The following is a 24,174-nucleotide window of genomic DNA, read 5'->3' as shown; positions in this document are numbered from 1 at the left end:
CCCGTCAATGCAACGGTCCGCTGGCACCCATTGGTGTCTTGATGGACACGGATCCGTTCTCCGCCTTTTTGGCGGATGGCAACTGACGCCAATAACGTAAGTGTGAAACAGTCCTAAGGAAAACATCTGATGGGTTTAAGGAGGTGATGGTCTCTGCTCCACTTCTCTTTAGTACAGAGGGAGCAGCATTGCTCTGTTGCTCAGTACTAAGCGGCACAGCAGGAAGTGTAAAGAACCTTTTTCCCATCTCCCATGACGGCACACATGACAGAGGGGATCCGCCCAGTCAGGACAGGAACCCTACTGAAGATAAAAGGGTCAGTACCTCTCCCTCGCTTCAGTTGGGTTTCCTGTCCTGACAGGAACCTGTGTTCTGAAGATCACGTACCTGCCCCTCTCTCGTGCCGCCGTGGAAGATCAGGCTGGTTCCTGAGCGCTGTGTGTCGGGAGGGGGAAGCGCCGTCCGTGGGTCCCCCGGGGGCTCAGTGTCCGAGCGGGGACAGAAGCAGCACGGCTGGGGTCCTGGGGCTCTGCCGTGGCTGCCGCGCTGCCCTCTCCCCCTCTGCCGCGTCCAGAAGCAGCGCAGGAGCGTCAGGGAACGGCCGCTTCCGGGTTGCGCACCTCTGACGTCACGCAGGGCACGCTGGGAAAGGGGCGTGCCCGTGTGACGTCGGGAGGCGGCGCCGGTGATCCAAGATGGTGGCGCCCATAGCAAATAACGCCGGCCGGCGAAAGGAGATCCCGGCGGCATGGCAGGGGGGGAGGGGCTGTGGGGCTAACCGGAGGAGGCGGAGAGTGCAGTGGATCCCCCTTACATAAGGGGGATGACCACAGAAGACGCACTCATACCCAAGGCTTCATGATGGAAGTGGGGCAAGACGAGCAGCGTCAGCAGCAAGACCTCTCGCCAGATGCCAGGCCGAGCCGCCAGCATACCTCGAGCAGTCGCTCGAGTGGTGGGAGCGGCAGTCATAAACGCAACCGGCATGACTCTGAGACATCCAGGAGAAACGTCACAAGTGCATCTGAGGAGCCTCCGAGATCGGTACCCCTGATTGACAGCGGTGGTGAGTGATCTACGTGAATGTCACCCTTATGGTAACGGGGTTCCATTTTCTCTGTTTGATCATTAGGGGTCGAGGAAGGCTAGCAGCAAAATCAAGAATAGAGAATGCGCCCTTTGCAAACACCCGCTAGCAGATCAGTGGCAGAAAGACCTCTGCGCTGACTGTATAAACAAAACTATACAGGAGGAGACCCCTGATTTGGTGACTAGCCTTAAAGAGTTAATACAACAGGAGGTGAAAGGTTCCCTAAAGGCAGCCCTTAAAAAGAAAGATAAAAGAAATATACAGGCAGACGTCCTGAGTCGCAGGCACCTAAGACAAGGGGAATGGTCCCTAAACCCCCAAGTCTTCCAACAAATAGTTCAGGCCTGGGGCAAACCAGAAATAGACCTATTCGCTACCGCACACAACCGGAAGGTCAGGAAGTTCTGCTCACTAAATCCAAGGGAAAACCCCCTTCGCAGTAGATGCCCTGGAAGTTCATCCTGGCCTATGCATTTCCCCCGATAACAGTGATCCCAGTAGTGGTCAGGAAAATCAGGGAGGATCGAGCGAGAATAATTCTTATAGCTCCGTTTTGGCCGAGGAGGCCTTGGTTCTCCCTTCTGAGACTCATGTCGGTGACAGATCCATGGATATTACCGGAGATTCTAGACCTGCTTTCCCAGGGACCAGTGGTCCACTCTCAGGTGAAGGGCTTCCATCTAGCAGCCTGGAATTTGAGAGGGCGCTACTGAGTCGCCAGGGATTCTCTCCAGGGTTAGTCTCCACCGTGTTGAAAAGTAGGAAACCTATAACATCCCAAATCTACGGTAGAACGTGTAAAAAGTTCCTAGACTTCCTGGGGGAACCCTTGGTGGATGTAGCGCCAGTGGGACCTATCCTAGAATTCTTACAGTCGGGGCTACAACTGGGGTTAGCCACTAACACACACAAAGTCCAAGTCTCAGCTTTGGGTGCCCTATATAACTGCAACTTAGCAACCTAGTCTTAGAGGCCTTAACCAAAGACCTCTTTGAACCACTACTAGAGCTGTCACCAAAGCTACTTACACTTAAAACTGTTTTACTGGTAGCCTTAACATCAGCCCGAAGAGTGAGCGACCTACAAGCTCTATCTATATGTCCTCCATATACACAGATCTTGGATGACCGAGTGGTTCTAAGACCAGACCCGGCCTATCTCCCCAAGGTAGTCCAAAAGTTTCATAGGACTCAGGAGATCTCCTTGCCATCTTTCTGTAACAATCCTAGAAACCCTGGGGAGCAAAAGTTCCATACATTAGATGTAAGAAGAGCCATAGTACAATACATGTCAGTAACTAGTCAGTGGAGGAAAGATCAGTCCCTTTTTGTAGCCTTTAAGGGTAGTCGAAAAGGGCACGGGGTAGCTAAGAGTACCATTGCCAGATGGATCAGGGAGGCCATTATGTTATCCTACTCCGCAAATGACGCTCCAGTTCCAGAAGGCATCAAGGCTCACTCCACCAGAGCCGTGGCTACCTCCTGGGCAGAGAAGGCTGAGGTATCGATTGAACAAATTTGTAAAGCCGCTACTTGGTCCTCACCTTCCACCTTTTTTAAGCACTACCGACTTGATCTGTCTTCCTCTACTGACCTAACCTTTGGTAGAAGAGTGCTGCAAGCGGTGGTCCCTCCCTAAGGTGTCTTATTCTACAAAAGTCTCTCATGTGTGCCGTCATGGGAGACGGGAAAACACCAAGGTTACTTACCGGTAGCCGGTTTTTCCGGAGCCCATGACGGCACCTGTATATTCCCCCCCTTTTTCACTTCTTTGGTGTGGACTATAGTTTGGGTGCTTTTTTTTAGTTAGATATAATGTGGTGATAGTTTTACCATGTGCACTAACCCGGGGGGCCTCTCATGCTCTGTACACCAACTGAAGCGAGGGAGAGGTACCGCCCCTTTTATCTTCAGTAGGGTTCCTCTCCTGACTGGGCGGATCCCCTCTCTCATGTGTGCCGTCATGGGCTCTGGAAAAACCAGCTACCGATAAGTAACCTTGGTGTTTTTTCTTTGTCCAGTAAGTTGCAACCCCTTATATTTATTGTGGGATGGCACCTTTCACAGATACCTACTTTTGCCTGCCACTTTTTTTGTCTCTACCAAGAATTAACTGCTAATACAGTTTGGTTCCCACCTTTCTCTGTGACCTGTAGCTCAGCAGGAATGGGTTGACCTTAAACTTATGTAAGAAGAGAGATGTGAGGATGAAGGGGGTGGATGACCGTAACATGTCTGCAGCTCTAAAATGCATGGAAGTGGGATCTTGATGTTAATCTAGCTAGCACTTGATCACTTTTATCTATGATCTGTCAATGTTGAGTACTGGAAGGAGTTAGAGAAAAAAAGGAGGCTAGAGAACCTTTGGATTAGTTGTTCTGAAAATGATAGTGTGAGTACAACGTGATCCCTTCCAAATCCACCTCTATCCCGGGACCTTTTAGTGGCGACCTTACAGTCTATAACCAGTGGAATATTTCACAGGAATTTTAGTGACCAGATTACAACAAGTCTCTAATTATAAAGGTCATGGCTACGGGGGCTTACTAAACCTCACATCAGATAATACTTGCTTCTCTCGGATACCTTTTTGGACAGATAACACACACGCAATATGATAGCTGCAGTTTCTTCCAGGCAATCTATTAACAGATGTCCATTAATGATCTTGAGCGTTGGGAAACATCTATAATGCCTTTCTCAATAAGTGGATATTAAGACTTTTGTTTGATTTTTATTTGTCCAGACATTTCCTAATGATAGATTACTTATTGCTAAAAGCAAAATTGGATAAAGCAGCAGATGAAACACTGCACATATTCTACAGTAATTATTAAACCTACAATGGTGATTATTTGGTTGTCGTAAAGTGTAATCTGTGATTGACTGTAAAGAAACTCATACATATTTGTCATGTTGGGAAACACTCTTTACTTTCAGATTTATGGTTAATCTGCAGGTAAATTGTGTTAAAATCATGCATGCCTGCTTTACTGGGAGCACGGTTACAGAGAGAAAATCAACATCTATCTTCCCTGTAGCCAGTCACTTTCAGTCATCAGGGCGGTGCAGGGATCTGTTACAGTCACCGCTTACTACGCAGTGAGAGTGCTTTTAATAATTTCTTGACACTTTGACAGTCTGCTCTGCAGCATGTGTGTGCAGCTTGCATGTGCAGAGAAGGCTGTCAGGGTGCCGGAGAGTAATTACCAAGCGGTGATTGTAACTGTTACGCACGCAGGTGGATCCACTGTGTACGGCAGCCGGGCATACGTAGGAAAGGCTTAGCCAAGTGGCTACCTTATGTTCACTGGAGCTCCTGATTGTGGAGTCGGGCTTTGGCTGCAGTCAACAACCATGTACCACTCCTCGGCAGTCACCATTACTGCAGCAGATGACCTCAGGGGTCAGATACAGACACAGATAGGACTCGGGCTATTACTACTAGGTTCAGGATCCACAGGTAGAAGGGTTACTGACACTGAGTCTCAGGCAGGTCTTATTAGGGGACTGACAGGACCGTCGGGATACTCTGAATACTTGGATAGGCACAGGTTCACACACACTGGTCTCGGATATAGTTTCGGGTACTGGCTGAACACAGACCAGGGGACAAGGTTCAGGCACTGGCCGCACTAGGACCAAGGACTACGGGTTCAGGACTGGCCACACAAGGACCAGGGACTGCACGGTCTGGACACTGACCGCATCAGGACCTAGGGACCGAGCAACTCACTAGTTACACCACTAACACACTAATGATACTCGTGGCTTGAGCACTCTCTATTGAGGAGGATGCCTTTTAAATAAGGTGCTTCCCAGCTATTGGCTGTGAGCATCTTAGCAGGTGCACACTGGTCCTTTAAGAACAGGGCAGCTAGCGCCGATTCTTTCTCAGGTTAGGCGTCTTGCAGCATGGCCATATTACAGGGTGTTTGCTAAGGAAGGTCTGCAGCAGCTCCTGCCCTCCGTACGGATAGAATTCACCAGCTTCCTACAGATCATACCTATGTACACACAAACCCTCACATTTACTAACATAGAGACGTTTTTATGGTGTCAGGAATGTATGACAGGGTAAAGTCCCATTGACGCACCCTGTACACTGTGAGCACATCCTCTAAGTTATCATATGTGTAGTTAAATACCATACTGTCATTTTTAACCCCTTTGTTATGGAGCCAATTTTAACTTTAGTGACTGGGCCAAATGCCCAGTGTCACTTTATGTGGTAATAACCTTGGAACGCGTCAATGTATCCCACCGATTCTGAGATTGTATTTTCCCTGATACATTGTACTTTGAGTGGTAAATTTAGGGTGATATGTTTTGCATTTATTTGTGAAAATATTGGAATTTTGGTGAAAAATTCACAATTTTCAAACTTTCAATTTTGATATCCTTAAACCAGTTAGTCATGCTGTACAAAATACCATAATTAATAAATAACAGTTCCCATACAGTATGTCTACTTTACATCTGCATCGTTTTTCAAACGCCATTTTTCTTTTGCTCGGATGTTAGAGGGTTTAAAAGTTTTGCAGCAATTTCAATTTTTTTTCAATAAATTTACAAAACCTGTTTCTTTAGGGACCTATTCAGAATTAAATGGACTTTGCGAGGCCTATAAACTGGAAAATTTACCAAAAGTGATACCATTTAACGCACCGCACCCCTCAAATACTCCCAAACTGTTGTCGGGAAATTGCTTAACCCTTCAGGTGCTACACAGGAATTAACGCAAAATGGAATTAAAGAAAAAATATTGTAATTTTTTCCACTAAAGTGATACTTTAGCTCCAATTTTTTCACTTTTGCAAGAAATAGCATGAGAAAATGGATCCAGTTTATAACCTAATTTCTTCTGAGCACACTGATACCTCAGTTTGGGCGCAGGGCTCAGAAGGAAAGGGGCACCATTTGAATTTTAGAACACAAATTTGGCTGAAATAGATTGCGGGCAATGTGTCATATTTACACAGCCCCTAAGGTACGGTACTTCATCCCCAACCCCATTTTGGAAACTACACCCCCTCAAAGATTTTTTTCAGGTGTATAGTGACCATTTTGAACTTACAAGTATTAGGCTACGTACATACGTAGCGGAAGTTACCGCGAGAACTCCGGAATTCCATTCCGCGGGATAATCGCATTTTAAATTCCCGCGATTTTCCCGCTGAAAAACTAGCGATTTGCAAGCGTAATTAGCTTGCAGAATGCTAGCGGTTTCCAAGCGATCTGGAGCATCGCTTGGAGAACTGATTGACAGGTTGGTCACACTCGTCAAACAGTGTTTGACAAGTGTGACCAACTTTTTACTACTGATGCTGCCTATGCAGCATCAGTAGTAAAATATAGGATGTAAAAAAAATATTGTTATTCTCACCTTCCGGCGTCCCGCGCAGCCTTCCTGCCTCTCTCCACGCTCCCGGCATCTTCCGGTCCCAGTAATCCTTTGCGTGAATGACCGCGAGACGTCGCGCTCCCGCGATGTCACCGCGAACGACCGCTACGTCATCGCGGTCATTCTCGCAAAGGATTACTGGGACCGGAAGATGCCGGGAGCGTGGAGGGAGGCGGGAAATCTGCGCGGGACGCCGGAAGGTGAGAATAACAATATTTTTTTATTTTAATTTTATTTTTTACAGGGATATGGTACCCACAGCCCGGAGGAGACTCTCCTCTCCTCCGGACCGTGGGTACCATCTGCAAATGTTCTGCTTGCTTTTCGCATGCTGGGCACAGCCACATGCGGAAAGTAAGCAGAACAATGCATTCCTATGGGTGCAGGATCACTGCGATTCTGCTAAATTAATGAGCATGCTGCGTTTTTTACCGTGAAGCGATTCTGCCACAGAAAAAAACGCAGCATTAGCACAGCATTGCGGAATCCCATAGGAATGCATGGGATGCTTATTTTTCGCGGCAATATCGCGTGTTAAAAACCGCAACGTGTGAACGCAGCCTTACACAGAATTTGATGCATTATGCCGTCCTATTGAAAATTTTCATTTTTTTTTCCACAAAAATGTTGATTTAGGTCTTAACATTTTCACTTTTGCAAGTGGTAACATGAAAAAGTGGACGATTCAGTTTTGTTACCCACTTCTGAGAGCAGCAATACCTCACCTAGTAGTCAAAAAGTTCTGTCTGGACACATGGCAGTGCTCAGAAGGGACGACGCGACATTTGGTTTTTGGAATGTAAATGTGTCTGGAAAAGCACTGGGACATGCTGATCGTTAAAGGGGTTGACGTTAAAGTCTTTGTGCACACTGTGAGGATTCTTTAGTGCCGCCATTGGGAGCGGCCAGCATGTGACCGCCAGAATGCGATTTTCACACCTCTGGCCACAATCCAACTAACTGTATTTGGCTTTGCTAATTTGTATTGTGCAAGGCCATGCACGGCTAATTAGCATGTGACTGCTTATGTATGCAAATCACATACTTCCAATAACATGATCAAGGGCGCAACTACAGTAGGTGTGAGAGTTGCAATTGCACCCTGGCCCTGGAGACTAGGGGTTCCAAAAGTACCTTTTGCCTATTTATAAAAAGACCAATGCTATTAAAAATTTGCAATAATTGGGGGCCCCATTAAAGCTTTTGCTTTGAGGCTCAGGCTGTTCAAGTTACACCACTACACATAATCACCAATTCCCAATACCAGCACCAGAGAATCCTCGCAGCAAGATCTGTGAGAATTTAGAAGTCCGCAGTCACATAGTCACTGCAGACTTTAGCTTCAAGCTTGGACAACTACTTTAACCAAAAACACTGTACTACGACTGATATTACCGCCATACAGTGACCATACATGTGTATATTGTGCAGGTTCTCACCAGTGACGTTCTCGCTGATTGTTGTCATTCATTTTCCTTTTTCCTTGGCGTTCGGTCCAGATCGCCGTGACCTCTTATTCCATCGATAACTTGTCCCTGTAAAATGTAACACACAGACATCTTCACTTTCCTGATTTTCTAGGACGTTCCTCACATTCTATCATCTCTACATAAACCACAACTTGTGATACCTTACAATAACGCATTCCCATAGACTGTAATGCGTTATTTTGTCGCATTCCGTGCGCAAGTGTGCGCTTGCGTTTTTTTGGCGCCGTTGGACGGACCCAAAAATGCAACAGGTTGTGTCTGCACCTGGGCGCACACCTTAAACGCATGCGCTCAAAAACGCATATGAACGTGTGCAAACGCTAGACCATGCGCCCCCCATGTTAAACATAGGTACGCATGCGCATGGACGCGCACGATGCACTGCGCAAAAAAAGGTAATGTGAAACCAGCCTGTTATTTTGCCCCTACAGAAGCCTCTAAGTGGTCTCACTCACTATGATACCCCTTTAGAGTATTATGCCCCCACAAAGTATGAAATCCCTCCCAAACCATACACAAAATACTCAATTACATATTTTATGAAGCTTTTTTTTTTTTACTGTGGCACATGTGTATTTTTTACTCTGATCATTGAGCTCATGCATTGCAGTACACGTGTATTGAAATGCTGGAGACCTGTCATTGTTTCACTGACAGAGCCTGTGAGACCCTGCGTATAGCAGGAACTTCCAGGCCACTGTGCCCTGTGCTCATCAGATGACCATGGGGTACCATGGCAATGATCGGCGCCCATGATAACGTCTGTGGGGGTTGATCCTGCCTAAGGGGGTCTTTTAATTTCCTTTTAACCACTTAGATACCGGTGTCGCAATTGACAGCGATATTTAAGGGGTTAATCGCCCTCAATTGGTTTCAAAACTGGTCAGAGCCGATACCGCAGGTTGTCAGTGGCGCTGAGGCAAAAGGCCTCTTAATGACCGCCATTAAAAGGCGTATTGGTGGTCGTTAAGGGGTTAAGCACTTTGGTAAGTAAGAAGCCATTTATTAGATTATCATTTGTGACAGGGCAGTCGAATTAGTAAAAAATGTTCATCGAGGTGTCAGTAGGCATAGTTGTTCTGTTGTTTGCTTGGTGGCGAGAGACCTTGGTGTTTTCTGTAATGATCTGGCACATACCATAGCTTGTAGCATTTCTGTTTTATCTGAACTAACATCCAGAACATAGTACAAAGCCTCTTATCTGCAGGAAATTTCCAATTCATTTACTTAAGTTAAGCGCTTAAAAAAATCTTTGCTGAAAAGTTGTGAAGGTATGTACCCCCATTTGCTTTATTTTTTGCTTATTTTTTTTTTTTATTTGTTTTATTTTACATGTTGCAAAAAATCAAACAGCAATGAATTGGTACAAGATGGATATGCAATCCAATAACTGGCTACATATGCAAAACAGAAGTCATATACAGTGGGGAAAAAAAGTAATCAGCCACCAATTGTGCAAGTTCTCCCACTTAAAAAGATGAGAGGCCTGTAATTGACGTCATTGGTAGACCACAGCTATGGGAGTCAAAATGAGAAAACAAATCCAGAAAATCACCTTATCTAATTTGTCAAGATTTATTTTGCAATTTATGGTGGAAAACAAGTGTTTCGTCACCTAAAAACATGCAAGATTTATGGCTACTCACAGACCTGTAACTTCTTCTTTAAGAAGCTCCTCTGTCCTCCACTCATTATCTGTAGTAATGGCACCTATTTGAACTTGTTATCAGTATAAAATTGTAGCCCTACTCCAGGCTGGGAAGACTGAATCTGCAGTAGGCAAACAGCTTGGTGTGATGAAATCATCTGTGGGAGCAATAATAAGAAAATGGAAGACATACAAGACCACTGATAATCTCTCTCGATCTGGGGCTCCACGCAAGATCTCACCCCGTGGGGTCAAAATGGTCACAAGAACAGTGAGCAATAATCCCAGAACCACATGGGGGGACCTAGTGAATGACCTGCATAGAGCTGGGACTACTGTAACAAAGGCTACCATCAGCAACACACTACTCCGCCAGGGACTCAGATCCTGCAGTGCCAGACGTGTCCCCCTGCTTAAGCCAATACATGTCTGGGTCCATCTGAAGTTTGCTAGTGAGCATTTGGGAGAATGTCCTGGTCTGATGAAACCAAAATAGAACTGTTTGGTAGAAACAAAACTCGTCGCGTTTGGAGGAGACATAATGCTGAGTTGCATCAAAAGAACACCATACCTACTGTGAAGCATGAGGGTGGCAACACCATGCTTTGCGGCTGTCGAGGTAGCTATTTTGGGAGGGCTAAATTAACCCTTCAAGGTTGATCCAGTGATTTCCAAATTATTCCACAGTGTTGCTAGCAACTCAAATGACCACACAGAGACTGGGGTCTCTGTACGGGAGGATCGAGGCAGATCACTAAGCCCCTTTATTTTAGTCACATATTTTATAATCTTTTGCTTAATTATGCAAGGTTCTCAAGTACCAATAGCATCATTTCACTTTATAAGCCAATAATATTGCAAGAAAACCGGAAACTACATATATGTCCGTACCTAAATAGCGTAGAAAGTAGTATAATGGCATATTCTTCAGAGTTTTACACCCCCGCCTCCCTTATCTTTGCACCTGATGAGAACAATCTGGTTTCATGACAGCCCATGCCAGTTACAAAAATTTATCTTACAGCAACAAAAGTTAAGAAACGAAACCTACAGAGAAATGGAGAAGTGAAACTTAAGCTCTGATTTTAGTTTTAACCCGTCACACGGCTGTTTTCTCTGCAAGGGGACCAGGACAACTGATCCGTGTACATGAAAGAATGAATGGGGCCATATATCGTGAGATTTTGAGTGCAAACCTCCTTCAATCAGCAAGGGCATTGAAGATGAAACGTGAATGGGTTTTTCAGCATGATAATTATCCCAAGCACACCACCAGGGCAGCGAAGGAGTTGCTTTGTAAGAAGCATATAAATGTCCTGGAGTGGCCTAGCCAGTCTTCAAATCTCAAAGCCATAGAAAACCTTTGGAGGGATTTGAAAGTCTATGTTGCCCAGCGACTGGCCCAAAACATCACTGCTCTAGAGGAGATCTGCATAATTTGCAAAATAAATCTTGCTAAATTAGACAAAGTGATTTTCTGGATTTGTTTTCTCATTTTGACTCCCATAGTTGTGGTCTACCTATGATGTCAATTACAGGCCTCACTCATCTTTTTAAGTGGGAGAACGTGCACAGTTGGTGGCTGACTAAATACTTTTTTTCCCCACTGTATACATGGAGCAGAAAAATAAAGTACTCTTTGGCTAGATGAAACATCTGGACTGATGAGCAAAACGCCAGAATAATGCTGTTCTGGGGTCTGCAACACTCTAGGTTGTGATGAGGAAGGAAAAATAACACACGAAAACACGAACGAAGTGTAACCAATGTGATGCATGAAGATCAAGGGTTAGGTGACTATCTAACTGAAGACCCCAGACCTTTTGAAATGTAGCTGTGTATCCCCTCTTTGGAAAGATTTCTTTCTCATATGAAATAGTAGTGTTTATAACCAGGGCCTTCCACCGGGGCTGTGGAGTCTGTCGGTATAAAATGGACCGTCTCTGTGGATGTGCTGTAAATGTTTTCATAAGAATTTTGGAAAGTTATGAAATGTCCTATAAATGTCTGTTCCTGATCTAAGGATCTTGGCTTTTAGCTGAGATGAATCTGTGCTGCACTTTATATACATGCTCAATAGTGAGGCTGTGCTGTGGAACTGGAGTCAGGGAAATTGAGGAGTCAGAGGTTTGGCTTACTCACTCCTCAACCCTGCTTGCTGCAGGCTTGGAAAAATCGCTTTTTTTTAATCTGCTTCAGATTTGAATGTTGAGCCTTGTATATCACTTAGCAACAGCACAGCTTTCTGTATACCCAGAGCATAGGCAGAAAGCTGGTGGAGGCTGGGACTATACAGACCTCATGAGTATGTTGGACTACATGGCAGCAGATTTACGAGTCTTCTACTGATCTCCTGTAGATAAAACACTCTGATATATTTTCAAAAGTACAGTAAGCAGCCCAATAAGTGACCCTTCACTAGCATCAGGGTCTCTGTCTCTACATAATGTTTTCTCTCGGCTTAACTAACAACAACCTGGTGACAGATACCCTTTAATACCTTGTGTAAACCCATTTTTTTTTCCATTGGAACCGAAGTGACATGTGACTTCATTTTATTATCACCTAACATAGATGCAAAATTGGGGCTCGTTTTCTGTTTGACATTTTATCACCATGTTTATGGGGCTGGATAATATAATCTTCACACTTAGGCTGAGTCCACACCGTGCGTTTTTTCAGCGTTTTTCACCCATTGAATTCATGAAAAACGCACCAAAAACACCGCAAATATTGTGTTTCTGCCATTGCTTCTTTCCTGCCAAGCACTCAGGTTTTGCTGCAGAAAAAAATGCAGCAAAAACATCCAGTATGAACTTAGCTTCATTCTATGAAGAACCCAATAAGGCTATTTCATTGGGAAGATTTGTTTGTTAAGTGATGACGATAGAGCAGTGGAATTAGAAAAATGAGATGGGGAATACTAAAGGTGGCCATATATCTTTAATAGTTGTCAGAGGCCAGCTATTCCTCGCAGCCTCCCCATAATGTGCTCTTCGGTGAGGTGGGAAGACGTCACTGCCAGACACTCGTTGGAGCAGCTTACCTCCCTTGAGAAGAAGGGATCAGGTATGTTGAAATTCAACATGCTTGATCATTGTTTCTCCCAAATGTTATCTAAACATCTTGTGCACATAAAATGTATCACGGCTGATATAAACAATGTGTTCTCATTTAACATTAAAGGAGACATGCTTTAAAATTGTAATTTATTTTATTTACACAATTTATCTGTTTTGCCCATAAAAAGACATCCTAAAGTAGCCACCACCATGTGTTCCCTTTTTCCATAGCTTGTTATCAGGCTAAATGATCTCTAGTAATAGATACATCAAGATGGATCACAGGGGTAGGCTGAGCAGGGTGCTACCATGAATATGTGGGGGTACAGTACTGAGTCCTCAGGGGAGGATACTTTCTATCACCTAGCTAGCTGAAAAGATGATACCACATAGAAGCTTTCCAGACTACTCATGTCTCCATAAGGTAGGGTTGACAACTGAAAGCCAAATTGCAAAATCCACCAGAATACCAAGAAACCACCTCCTATATAACAAAACTAAACAAGAAAGCCACCAGGTAGTTGCCTACAATCCACATCTGGAGACGTGGAAGGGAGCTGCATGGAAACTGCAACCATTATTAGAAAGTAAGTGTCAGATAAAATCCATACACCCAGGATTGTCCAAGATCCGAAGCTCCCTATCCTTTCCATCAAGAACAACAGAAATATTTCCTTGCAACCAGAAAAAAATGTAAAACCTGTCCTTATATAATAGACATGGACAAGATAAAGATTCCTAATGCGCATCAGGACTACAAGGTTTCACAGATTCCTCCGCACCTAATTGTGGTCTACTTAAAGAAGCCCTCCCACCAAACTTTTAAATCCCTTACTTGTGTAAATGTATATGTAGTGTACTGTAGGTGTTAATATACTTACCAACCTCCGACTTCCTCTCCGGTCCTCTTCTGGGTTATATGATGGCAATTTCAACTTGCTTAATCAGGTTAACCAGAAGTCACTTTACAATGCAAGTCTATGGGGCCTCGTTCTGGCACTCAACAGGCTTACATTGTGAAAGCCACTTCTGGCTCCCAAAGAGGACGCAGTCATGGAAGTCATGTGAGTGGGATGGGACGCGGGAAAGGCTGGGATTGGTAAGTTTATTAACACCCTTACACAACCCTGCTTTTATTGGCCACATTTACACAGGTATAACCAATAAAACATTTAGTGAGAGTGCTTCTTTAATTTGCGTATCAAATGTCCGACCAGGATCTGTATTTAGCAGAAACAGGACTAAGACTTACAATAAGTTTACATGCCCTCTGACATGTGTGAAATGCCTGAGTGCTGCCTTGGCTTTTTTTTTTTTTTTTCATTATTTTCGAATAGGCCACTGACTCATGAAGTTTCTTGAATCTATTCACACATTCATGAAAATAACGGATCCGTGCGTAAGATCCGTGACACTCATTTTGAGGATCAGAATAGGACATTCAATCAGCCTTAGAATGAATTCTTATTGCCCCTGGCCTCAATCAGTGGAAGTAAAACCTTTTCTCCATGGTTTAGTAACTGGCCAAACCCATTGCGAGATCAGCATTACGGCTTGACGCGCACACCATGATGTGCCAGCCTGGCTAATCAAAAGAAGCAAGGACCAAGCCGGGCCGGTGCGACGACATGTGCGAATCATGCCACAATGATGGTGTTGTGCCAGCCTGGCTAATCAAAAGAGAGGAGACAGAAATTCTGGGAAGTACCGAGAAGCACAGGCCTCTCCCGTCCAGTGGTCATAGATTACTGACCTGGCCTATGGACCGGAGTTCTGGAAGTATATTCTCCCATCGCTAATGCCTGCAGATGGGAATGCATAATCATAGAATCGTAGAGTTGGAAGGGACCTCCTGGGCCATCTGGTCCAACCCCCTGCTCAAAGCAGGATTCGCTAAATCATCCCAGTCAGATGTCTGTCCAGCCTCTGAAGATTTCCATTGAAGGAGAACTCACCACTTCTCGTGGCAGCTTGTTCCACTCATTGATCACTCTAACTGTCAAAAAGTTTTTTCTAATATCTAATCTGTGTCTACTCCCATTCAGTTTCATCCTGTTGCTTCTAGTCTTTCCTTGTGCAAATGAGAATAAAGTTGATCCTTCTACAATGTGACAGCCCTTTAGATATTTGTAGACAGATATTAAGTCTCCTCTCAGTCTTCTCTTTTGCAAACTAAACATTCCCAAATCCTGCAACCTTTCCTCATAAGACAGAGTTTGCAGACCGGTCACCATTCTGTTCACTCTGTTCTGAACTTGCTCCAGTTTGTTGATGTCTTTTTTAAAATGTGGTGCCCAAAACTGGACACAATATTCCAGATGAGGTCTGACCAAAGAGGAGTAGAGGGAAATAATGACTTCACGTGATCTAGACTGTATGCTTCTGTTAATACATCCTAGAATTGCATTTGCCTTTTTTGCTGCTGCATCACACTGTTGACTCATATTCAGTCTGTGATCTATTAGTATACCCAAGTCTTTTTCACATGTGCTGTTGCTTAGCCCTATTCCTCCCATTCTGTATATGCTTTTTTCATTTTTATTGCCAAGATGTAGTACTTTGCATTTTTCCCTGTTAAAAACCATTCTGTTAGTTGCTGCCCACTTCTCCAGTTTATTTATATCTTTTTGAATCCTCTCTCTCTCTTCTCTAGTATTAGCTATCAATGAAGTGGGTTCCCTTTTTAGAGGGATTTTCTTATAACAGAAACCTTACAAAAGTAATGTCACTGATGTCAGGTGACTGGTGTTTGGAACATCATCTCTACTTGCTCTAGCAGAGGTATTCAAGTTTGGTGGTATGATAGTGGTAGATATTGCTTTTTATTGCTTTATTTAGCATATCAACCTTTTTTAGAAGAACTTTACATTTTCTAAAAAAGTGAAAAAAAAACAAACACCTTTTAATTCCATAAAATGGCTTTACACACACAAATACTGGATGCTGATCCATCGGAGGAATCCCACAAATGAAATTGAAGTTGGCCGTTTCCATCCACAGACTTTGTAACGATAAACCACTCTCATCCTTGTAATGACTGTCCTAACCAAGGCTTTGTTCTTTATTTCCCTATAATGGATGTCACGCCGCCTCCGCATACTCAACCAGCCTCCGCTCCCACGCCGCAGCCCCCCGTCGCCCGACAGCCACGGCGGTCCCTTCTGACAGGCTCGCGGCCGACAGGATCTCTGCATGCAATGCGCATGCGCCATAGGCCGCGGCCGCGCCTCCCTCCTGTTACTTGTGCTGCGGCAATGCCCTGACCCGGAAGCACCTACGTGTTAGGAACGGCGGAACGCACTAAATAAATAACTAAAAGTGCGTTCGCCGCTCGGGGTCCACCGTGCAGTAGGTGATATAACTGCTGCTAAGTGGTGGCAGAAGCAATATGGCGGTATTGTGCACAGGGTTAACCATCGCCCAATTGCACAGAGCAATCTCTGTTAAATTACAGAGATGCCCATGAACATAAACAAATACAATAGGGCTGAGCCTGTTAAAGTCACAGTGCTCAGAATAGTTACACACACGGTATAAGGTCACAGGAATAGCCAAAGATGGAGGTACTAAGTCCTTCTAGACCTACCGTGTGCGGAGCGTCACAACTGCGGACGCTTAAGTGGGCTGCTATTGCAGCGCGGCGTAGGACACTGCCGCTAAACGACAATGCTAGACGCAAGCGCAATATCGGACGCTAGCAGCTGTGGACAATGAAGCAGAGGCGCGCTGGCACTGGTACTGAACTCAATCCCTCACACAAGCATAATATCAGAGGGTAGGAGTTTCAAATGAGTCATTCACCAGAATCATGCATTCATCGTCATTCACACAGCAGCAAGTATGGTCTATACTAGCGCATGGAGGAACAGCCATGCGCACTTTTTATAGCAGCCAGGACCTTCCGGAAGCTTCCAGATGTCCGAGATGGACCAATGAGATCTGGAGCGGGACCTGAGCACATGACTCCCGATCTCCAATGGGAGATCGTCTCATGAGCATGCTCAGAAGGTGGATGGAAGGACTTAGCCTCTGGAGAGATTTGCTGCGAGGCAATCTCCTCTGCAATCTCCTCTGCAGTAGATAAACAGCAGGAGACTGCAGAATGTGAGGGTCTGGATTCCTGCATAGCGACCGCAGAAACCTGACTCCTAACATTACCCCCCCCCCCTCCTAGGGCCCCCCCCCTCCCTGAGACTTCCGACCTGCCAACTTGTGCCTATTAGTGGCGTAGGCCTCAGACTCGTCCGAAGGCAAGTCTGATGTCCGGGTAGGGGACAAGGAAACCCGGGACACGCGGAAGGCATCAGGGATGGCAAGATCACCAGGTTTGAGAAGGGACACATGGGAGACAGCGGGAGCGGAAGTTAAAGTGCGACGCCGCCGTGTGTTGGCAGGCGTCGCCACTCTCCGTTTGGAGAGGCTATCCCGTGAACAAAAGGCGCAGGCCCGAATATATTTTTTTACATCCCGAGTCCTGTGCGGCCACCAATAAGACCTAGCCAGGAGTTTTGTGGTCTGCATATAGCCGCAGTGACCACCCCTCCTGAAAGCATGTGCCCATGCGAGAACCCTCGGCCGAAGGTGATGAGTGACAAAGGTCTTACCCGGCGGCACAGAGTTTGGCCATTGTGGGGCGCTGTTGTCTGGAGCAACAGCATGTTGACAACGGTAACCGCATATGGAGTCTTGTGCCGGACACGCCTCGAACGGCGCGAGACACCTCCATGGGCTCAGGGCGTAGCATCTCTGGCTTGGGTGGTTCCAGAGGCTCAAAAAAAGTTGGGAGCTGAGGTAACCTTCCGCTTGGATTGAGCACGCTCCATACCGCACTCCGAAAAACGGAGGTCAATGCGGGTGGAAATGGCAATCAGCTCCTCCAAAGTTGCGGGTACCTCTCTGGTAGAGAGAGCATCTTTGACGTGCTCCGCCAAACCTCTCCAAAACACAGGGATAAGGGCTTTGTCAGACCACTCCAGCTCGGAAGCCAGTGTCCGAAAACGAACGGCATACTGACCGAGAGGGATCCCTGGGTCAAAGCCAGAAGCTGAAGAGAGGTGTCGTGCGTGACCCGTGGACCGAGGAAGACCTGCTTAATAGCTGTTAAAAACTGAGCAGTCCGAACCTCTGGATCACCACGCTCCCATAGTGGCGTAGCCCACTCCAACGCCTTGCCCGACAGAAGGGAGACAATAAACCCCACCTTGGCCCGCTCCGTAGGGAATCGCGCAGCCAGTAGCTCCATTTGGATAGAGCACTGGCTGATGAAACCCCTACAGGAGGCGCCATCGCCAGCAATTTTATCGGGCAACGGGAGGCGGGTAACTGTCGGCGCGTGGGAGGACGTGGACATACGCGTAACCGCGTCAGTGATTGCTTGCACAGCGGCTTCGGTGGATTGCGCAGCTCAGAGAGCCCTCTCGAGTGGCCAACCGGCTCTCAAGCTGCCGAATGCACTGCAAGAGTTGCTGCTGTTCTGCCATCACTAGCCAGAGCCTGCCGCTAGTATAATGTTAGGAACGGCAGAACGCACTAAATAAAAAACTAATAAAGTGCGTTCGCCGCTCAGGGTCCACGGTGCAGTAGGTGATATAACCGCTGCTAAGTGGTGGCAGAAGCAATATGGCTGTATTGCGCACAGGGTTAACCATCACCCAATTGCACAGAGCAATCTCTGTTAAATCACAGAGATGCCCATGAACATAAACAAATACTATAGGGGCCTGTTAAAGTCACAGTGCTCGGAATAGTTACACACACACGGTATAAGCTCACAGGAATAGCCAAAGATGGCGGTACTAAGTCCTTCTAGACCTACCGTGTGCGGAGCGTCGTAACTGCGGACGCTTAAGTGGGCTGCTATTGCAGCGTGGAGTAGGACACTGCCGCTAAACGACAATGCTAGACGCAAGCGCAATGTCGGATGCTAGCAGCTGTTAACAGTGAAGCAGAGGCGCGCTGGTACTGAACTCAATCCCTCACACAAGCGTAATATCAAAGGGTAGGGGTTTCAAATGAGTCATTCACCAGAATCATGCATTCATCGTCATTCACACAGCAGCAAGTATGGTCTATACTAGCGCATGGCGGAACAGCCATGCGCGCTTTTTATAGCAGCCGGGACCTTCCGGAAGCTTCCAGATCTCCGAGATGGGCCAATGAGATCTGGAGCGGAACCTGAGCACATAACTCCCCGATCTCCAATGGGAGATTGTCTCATGAGCATGCTCAGAAGGTGGATGGAAGGACTTAGCCTCTGGAGAGATTTGCTGCGAGGCAATCTCCTCTGCAGTAAACAGCAGGAGACTGCAGAATGTGAGGGTCTGGATTCCTGCATAGCGACCGCAGAAACCTGAGTCCTAACACCTACGGACCAATGGCAGACCTGACAGGGCCATATCAGGCCGCTCGCCCCTGAGAGAGGCGCCTGATCGTTGTGTTTTCTAGCACACTGGGCCCTGTTTCCTCGTGTGCTTTCTGCAGTCTCGCAGTCCTGCCTTCCATGGTCCCTGCAGTAGCCCCGCAGTCCGGTGCTCCATGGGTCCAGCTATCTACACTCCAGTCCTGCTCCACCCTGCTATCCTCACTCCAGTCCTTCAGTCCTACTCCAGTCCTGCCTCTGGTGTTCCTGCTCCACCCTGCTATCCACACTTCAGTCCTTCAGTCCTACTCCAGTCCTGCCTCTGGTGTTCCTGCTCCACCCTGCTATCCACACTTCAGTCCTTCAGTCCTACTCCAGTCCTGCCTCCGGTGTTCCTGCTCCTTTCAGCTATCCACACGCCAGTCTTTCAGTCCTACTCCAGTCCTGCCTCCGGTGTTCCTGCTCCATCCTGCTATCCACACTCCAGTCCTACAGTCCTACTCCAGTCCTGCCTCCCGTGTTCCTGCTCCGTCCTGTCGTCTATGCTCCAGTCCTGCAGTCCTACTCCGGTCTAGTCTCCAGTGATCCCGCTCTGTTGTCTACGCTTCAGTCCCGCACTCCTACTCCAGTCCGTCCTGAGCCGCCCCTCTCGGGACCGGATATCGTGGTACTCGAACCCCTTGGCCTGCTCCTAACGATCCCTGTATAGGGGTCGGCTCCACCTGGCAGCTCGCCCGGGGCCCCTCGGTGCCACGTTTCAGAGGGTCCACTCCTGGAGATTTGTCTCCTGACCAGCCGTGGTAACAATGGAATTATCACTCAGGTAGCTTTCAGATGTTGCTTACAAGCTATGTCACCAATAATGACGTATCTGATCTCTGGCACGAGACCGATTTTCAATTAAATCAGTTGGCCATACGCACACAAATTTCGATTAATAATGTATCTGTGAATGTAAAAATAATGCCAGCTAAACCAAGTCTTGGCTATAACAAGCATAAGACATCTACCAGGCTTTGGAAATGTAGAACCATTTTATCAGCCTGGTTCCTTGTAGTGTTCCCATTGCCAAATGTTTATTAAGGCAAGAAAACTGTTCCCTTTGCACTTCATTGGTGACCATGGCTCCTCGTTGTGTGTTCCCCTGTTCTGCAGCATGAAGCATCCTCTTGTTTGTTACGATCACTTGTGCTCAGCAACTGTTTTTGCTTGCTGACACCATGACTACACTGGATGCAAAGTCAGAAACGGCAGCTGGTGTTTTCTTCCTAATCCTAAAAAGATCAACATTAATCACACAGGTTTCATGCTCCGAGCTCCCCCTGCTCGAGGGCTACAGGCTCCTGGTTCTGCTGCGCATGGGGCAGCACGGACTTTAGGAGACTTCTAGCTGGAATGGATTACAAGTAATACCCCTTGACTTGTTTGAAAATGTGTGCTGAACACAAAACGGCATGGCATTAATGGTCTGTGTTGGCATTGTGATGGCGATAATCTCTGCCAGTGAAGCATTGGCCCAGTGACATGTAGAGAGGGAGCCATCAGAATGTATTGAGCTGCATGCCCAACCTTCTGTCACTGCTGTGTCCTTCAGATCATCTCAGCGGGGGGGGATTTATCATTCATGTTGGAGAATGGATGGATTATCTGTTTGCAAAATTGGATCAAATTGTGTCAAATGTATTAAATTATCAAAGCAGGGTATTTCGTATTGTATATTTTGTTCAGCTCACTAGGTACATAGGACTTCACGGCATTCCCAAAATAAAGAACCAGTTATATCCTGCTGTATGGCACTTATCTTCAGAGTACCGTATTTCTTTATGATTCTGTGTCCTCAAGTATCTTTGCTTATGTCTACTGCTGAATAAAGCCTCCCATACACATTAGATTGCTGTCGGGCGCACTATGGATTTGCTGATTGTTCAGCAGGCAGCCATCTTGGCTGTGTCTCCTACACAGAGGAGCGCTTGCTTGGCCGAGTACTCCTGTGTTATCTGAGAGAGCTGCTGCCAGTCATGTCTGGCGGAGGCTTATTTCAGGGAAAACTAAAGGATCGGCAGTCTGAAATTGGAGATGCTGAGATTATCTCCTCCAACAATCAATTGTCTGGTGCGCCTGTACACATTGGACTGTTGGCTAAACCTGTCGTTATCGGCATAAAGTCTAATGTTTGTAGGGGATTTTCTGAAGTACACTGCTATCTATGCCACAGTATATTTATAGACCACATTACCAGTGGGCTCCTCCACTGTATTGAATAGAATAATATACAAAGCTATTATATACAGAAAAAAATGGCAGTCTGTCTGTGGGACTTAATTGGCATCCAACTACACAGAAAAAGAAATGCCAATATCCCTGCTAAAATCCAACAATATTATCAAATTTCAACTTCTGATCTCACTTTAGATTTATTAAAATGAGCCCAGTTTTAAAGTTTGGGTGGGATGAATTCTTTGTACATATTGTGTATTAAAACAAGTGGTAGAGGTTGATTTAATGAAATCAGAAAGTGTTACTTTTATGTTTTGTCTATACTAATCCGACATACACAAAACATATAAAGCACAGAGATTTTCCCATTAAATGTACTAATCAGAATGTTTGTTACAAAAGAAAACAAAAAAAACAGAGCCGTGGAACATCATAGATGTGTAAGGTGATATACCGTGGCCAAAATGCATGCTGTTCTGGGTGGTATGAGGCTTTATCTTGTGATCTGCGCTCAGTGGACAGGGAGCCAGTAATATTGCTCTTGTTCCATTTAATCTGACCTTTGCTCTGTACCCCGTCCGCATCTCTCAGCAGTATTGATTTCCAATGGACTGCTTAGTGTGGTCATGATGAAAGCTGGGCAGTCCGGTTCCGTGGGGGGGAGCAGCACGTTTTCCTACAGCTGTTGTGCAGCGAGTGTCTGCGCTGTGATGAGCCCGTGGTGTGTCACTGCTAATTGTACATTGCCTCACATCTGTACCGATGGCACGTGCCAGCAAAGGAGGAGAAAGAGGTTACTCATTATTTATTAATTGTCTGATTGCTATATTTAGCTAGAGTCTAGTCATGGCTAGCTCTGGATACAATGTGCCCTAAACAATGAGGTCTGTACTTGTCAAGCTGTCGTTCGGAGAGCTGTCTCTTAATTTGTGCCGCTGGGCAAAATTGCTTTAAAAAGAAATTAATACTCTTTTCCTGTTTCTGTTCAGATAGAGAAAGTGGCATAAAGACAGACAGGAAGCCTGGCGTGGCAGAGATGACAGAGCACTCGCTTCCTGATGTCAGCACAGCAAGCAAGCTCACCAGGGTAACTGACCACCACACTGTGCTCAGGAAGAGTCACACAGAGGAGCAGCAGTCTATCACTTGTGGCACAACCTTAGCGTCACCCACCCAGTCCTCAGGGACAGGAGGCAGGGCTAATCCTGACAGCAGCTTATCTTCTGGGGATGCTGCGAAGAATAACAACCTACTGCAACCTGAGGCAACACCACCCGGCAGTAATGTGTCAGAAATAGAGCCGCTCTCCAAGGACAGGACAGAAGAACAAGCCGGGAACCCAATGGTAGACAATTTGATTGCAGCATCTGCAGTTCATTCAGTGGAAACGCAGGATGACAATTCTGGAGGGAGCAGTTCCTTAGAATGCTGGGGTATCGTCCAGAGTGTCCACCCCGTCAGCAGCTCAGAAGAGTATTACTCAGCCACAGGAGATGGCGATACAAAAAGGATTATTAATCCCAAGAGCCACGTAGACGAAGCAGGACTTTGCCCAAAAGGAAGTGCTAAACAGAAATGTCTGGAGGAACTGAGCAAGTCTCAGCGTCAAGCAACAGTTGAGTTTATAGCGAGTCTCCTCAATGGGGACCTGAAAGATAGCGAGAATTTCCTGGCCCACTTGGACTTCCAGGAGGAGACATATTCTGAAGAAGAGATGTCACCAAGCCCAGGGGAATCTGTCTTGGGGGATAATCTGCTTTCACTGGATGAGCTTGCAAAGAGGATAGAGATAGAGGAGGTAAGCTGTTACTTATAATGACATTATTTGTGTTATTAAGGTGGTCATCCCTAACCTCATTGGCTAAAGAGCTTACTTTGGAAAGTTTGAGCATGTGTAGTGCTAGTACTGTATAACCCTGGAGGCATATAGCAATTCTTGTCATAAGAATAGGTTCTAACAACCTAAGCGAATGTACATGAAGGTTTGTGATCAGTTTCCAATAGTGTGTTCCCGGAAATGCCTGCAGGTTCTGGAAATACTAATGACATTATCGCTAGTGACACATATTGTCAGCTTGTACATACCTGTATACTCCTAAATACTTCAAAAATTAATTGCTGCTATGATCGGTACACCCTGTCACGTTCAGTGTTGTTATTTAGGAAGGGTTGGACAATCTCCAACAGACTTTAGAACCTCCAGGAGAAAATTCATAGTCTTAGTGGCCAAACAGTACTTCTACTTGCCTGACTTCTTCAGCCCGTAACAACTCAAAATATTAGGGCTAGTTTCATATGTCGTAGTTTTCTGGTTGTGCACGGATATTTAACAATCGGGAAATGCTGTGAGATTTGAGTGTGGCCCTGTGAATTCAGTTGTGGATGACAGTAAGGATGCATTTAACACTGAACGATTATGGTGCTTAAGAAAAAACCTCTACTTTTACAATAATCTGTCAGTGTAAACAGGCTGCCAATCACCCGGCGAAGAAAGTGCTCGTTCAGCGAGTGAAAAGGTGTTTTGTGAAGGTTAAAAGATCATCTTTCTTAGTGGCACATCATCCTGTGTAAACAGGACCTGTACTGCTGAGAGGATTGGCAGCCTATGCGCACTCAGCAATCCATTACAGATCGCTCAGTGCACATTGTTTTCTTTGATCTGCCTATGTAAACAGGCTATTAAACGATGGTGGATCGGTAAAAGTTTACCGATCTTTACTGCTGCCGGTCAGTTTGATGCACTAAACAACTGTGGGTTGGTAAATTGCAGCTTGGTAAACTTTTGCCTATCGGTATTTGTTTAATATCTTGTTTATACAGGCAGATCAAAATTAACGATGGTCACTGAGCCATCAGTAATAGTTTGCTCAATGCACATAGGCTGCCATTGCTCTTGTCAATCAGC

At 45.9% G+C, this 24,174-nt stretch overlaps 1 protein-coding gene across 2 annotated transcripts in view; it reads left to right on the top strand.

Moving 5' to 3' along the window:
* The window catches only part of CNST (consortin, connexin sorting protein), a 223,419-nt gene that overhangs the window by 129,402 nt on the left and 69,843 nt on the right, over nt 1-24,174 (top strand). For both annotated transcript variants that reach the window (XM_073545130.1, XM_073545131.1), the window contains exon 9: nt 22,259-23,067. In XM_073545130.1, the coding sequence (XP_073401231.1) occupies nt 22,259-23,067 (809 nt within the window). The remainder of the gene's footprint in view (nt 1-22,258; nt 23,068-24,174) is intronic.

The sequence above is a fragment of the Dendrobates tinctorius genome, unplaced genomic scaffold, assembly GCF_039654945.1.
Source record: "Dendrobates tinctorius isolate UK_male_01 unplaced genomic scaffold, ASM3965494v1 ptg000140l, whole genome shotgun sequence".
NCBI lineage: Eukaryota > Metazoa > Chordata > Amphibia > Anura > Dendrobatidae > Dendrobates > Dendrobates tinctorius.
This window is presented reverse-complemented; position numbering and strand designations above follow the sequence as displayed.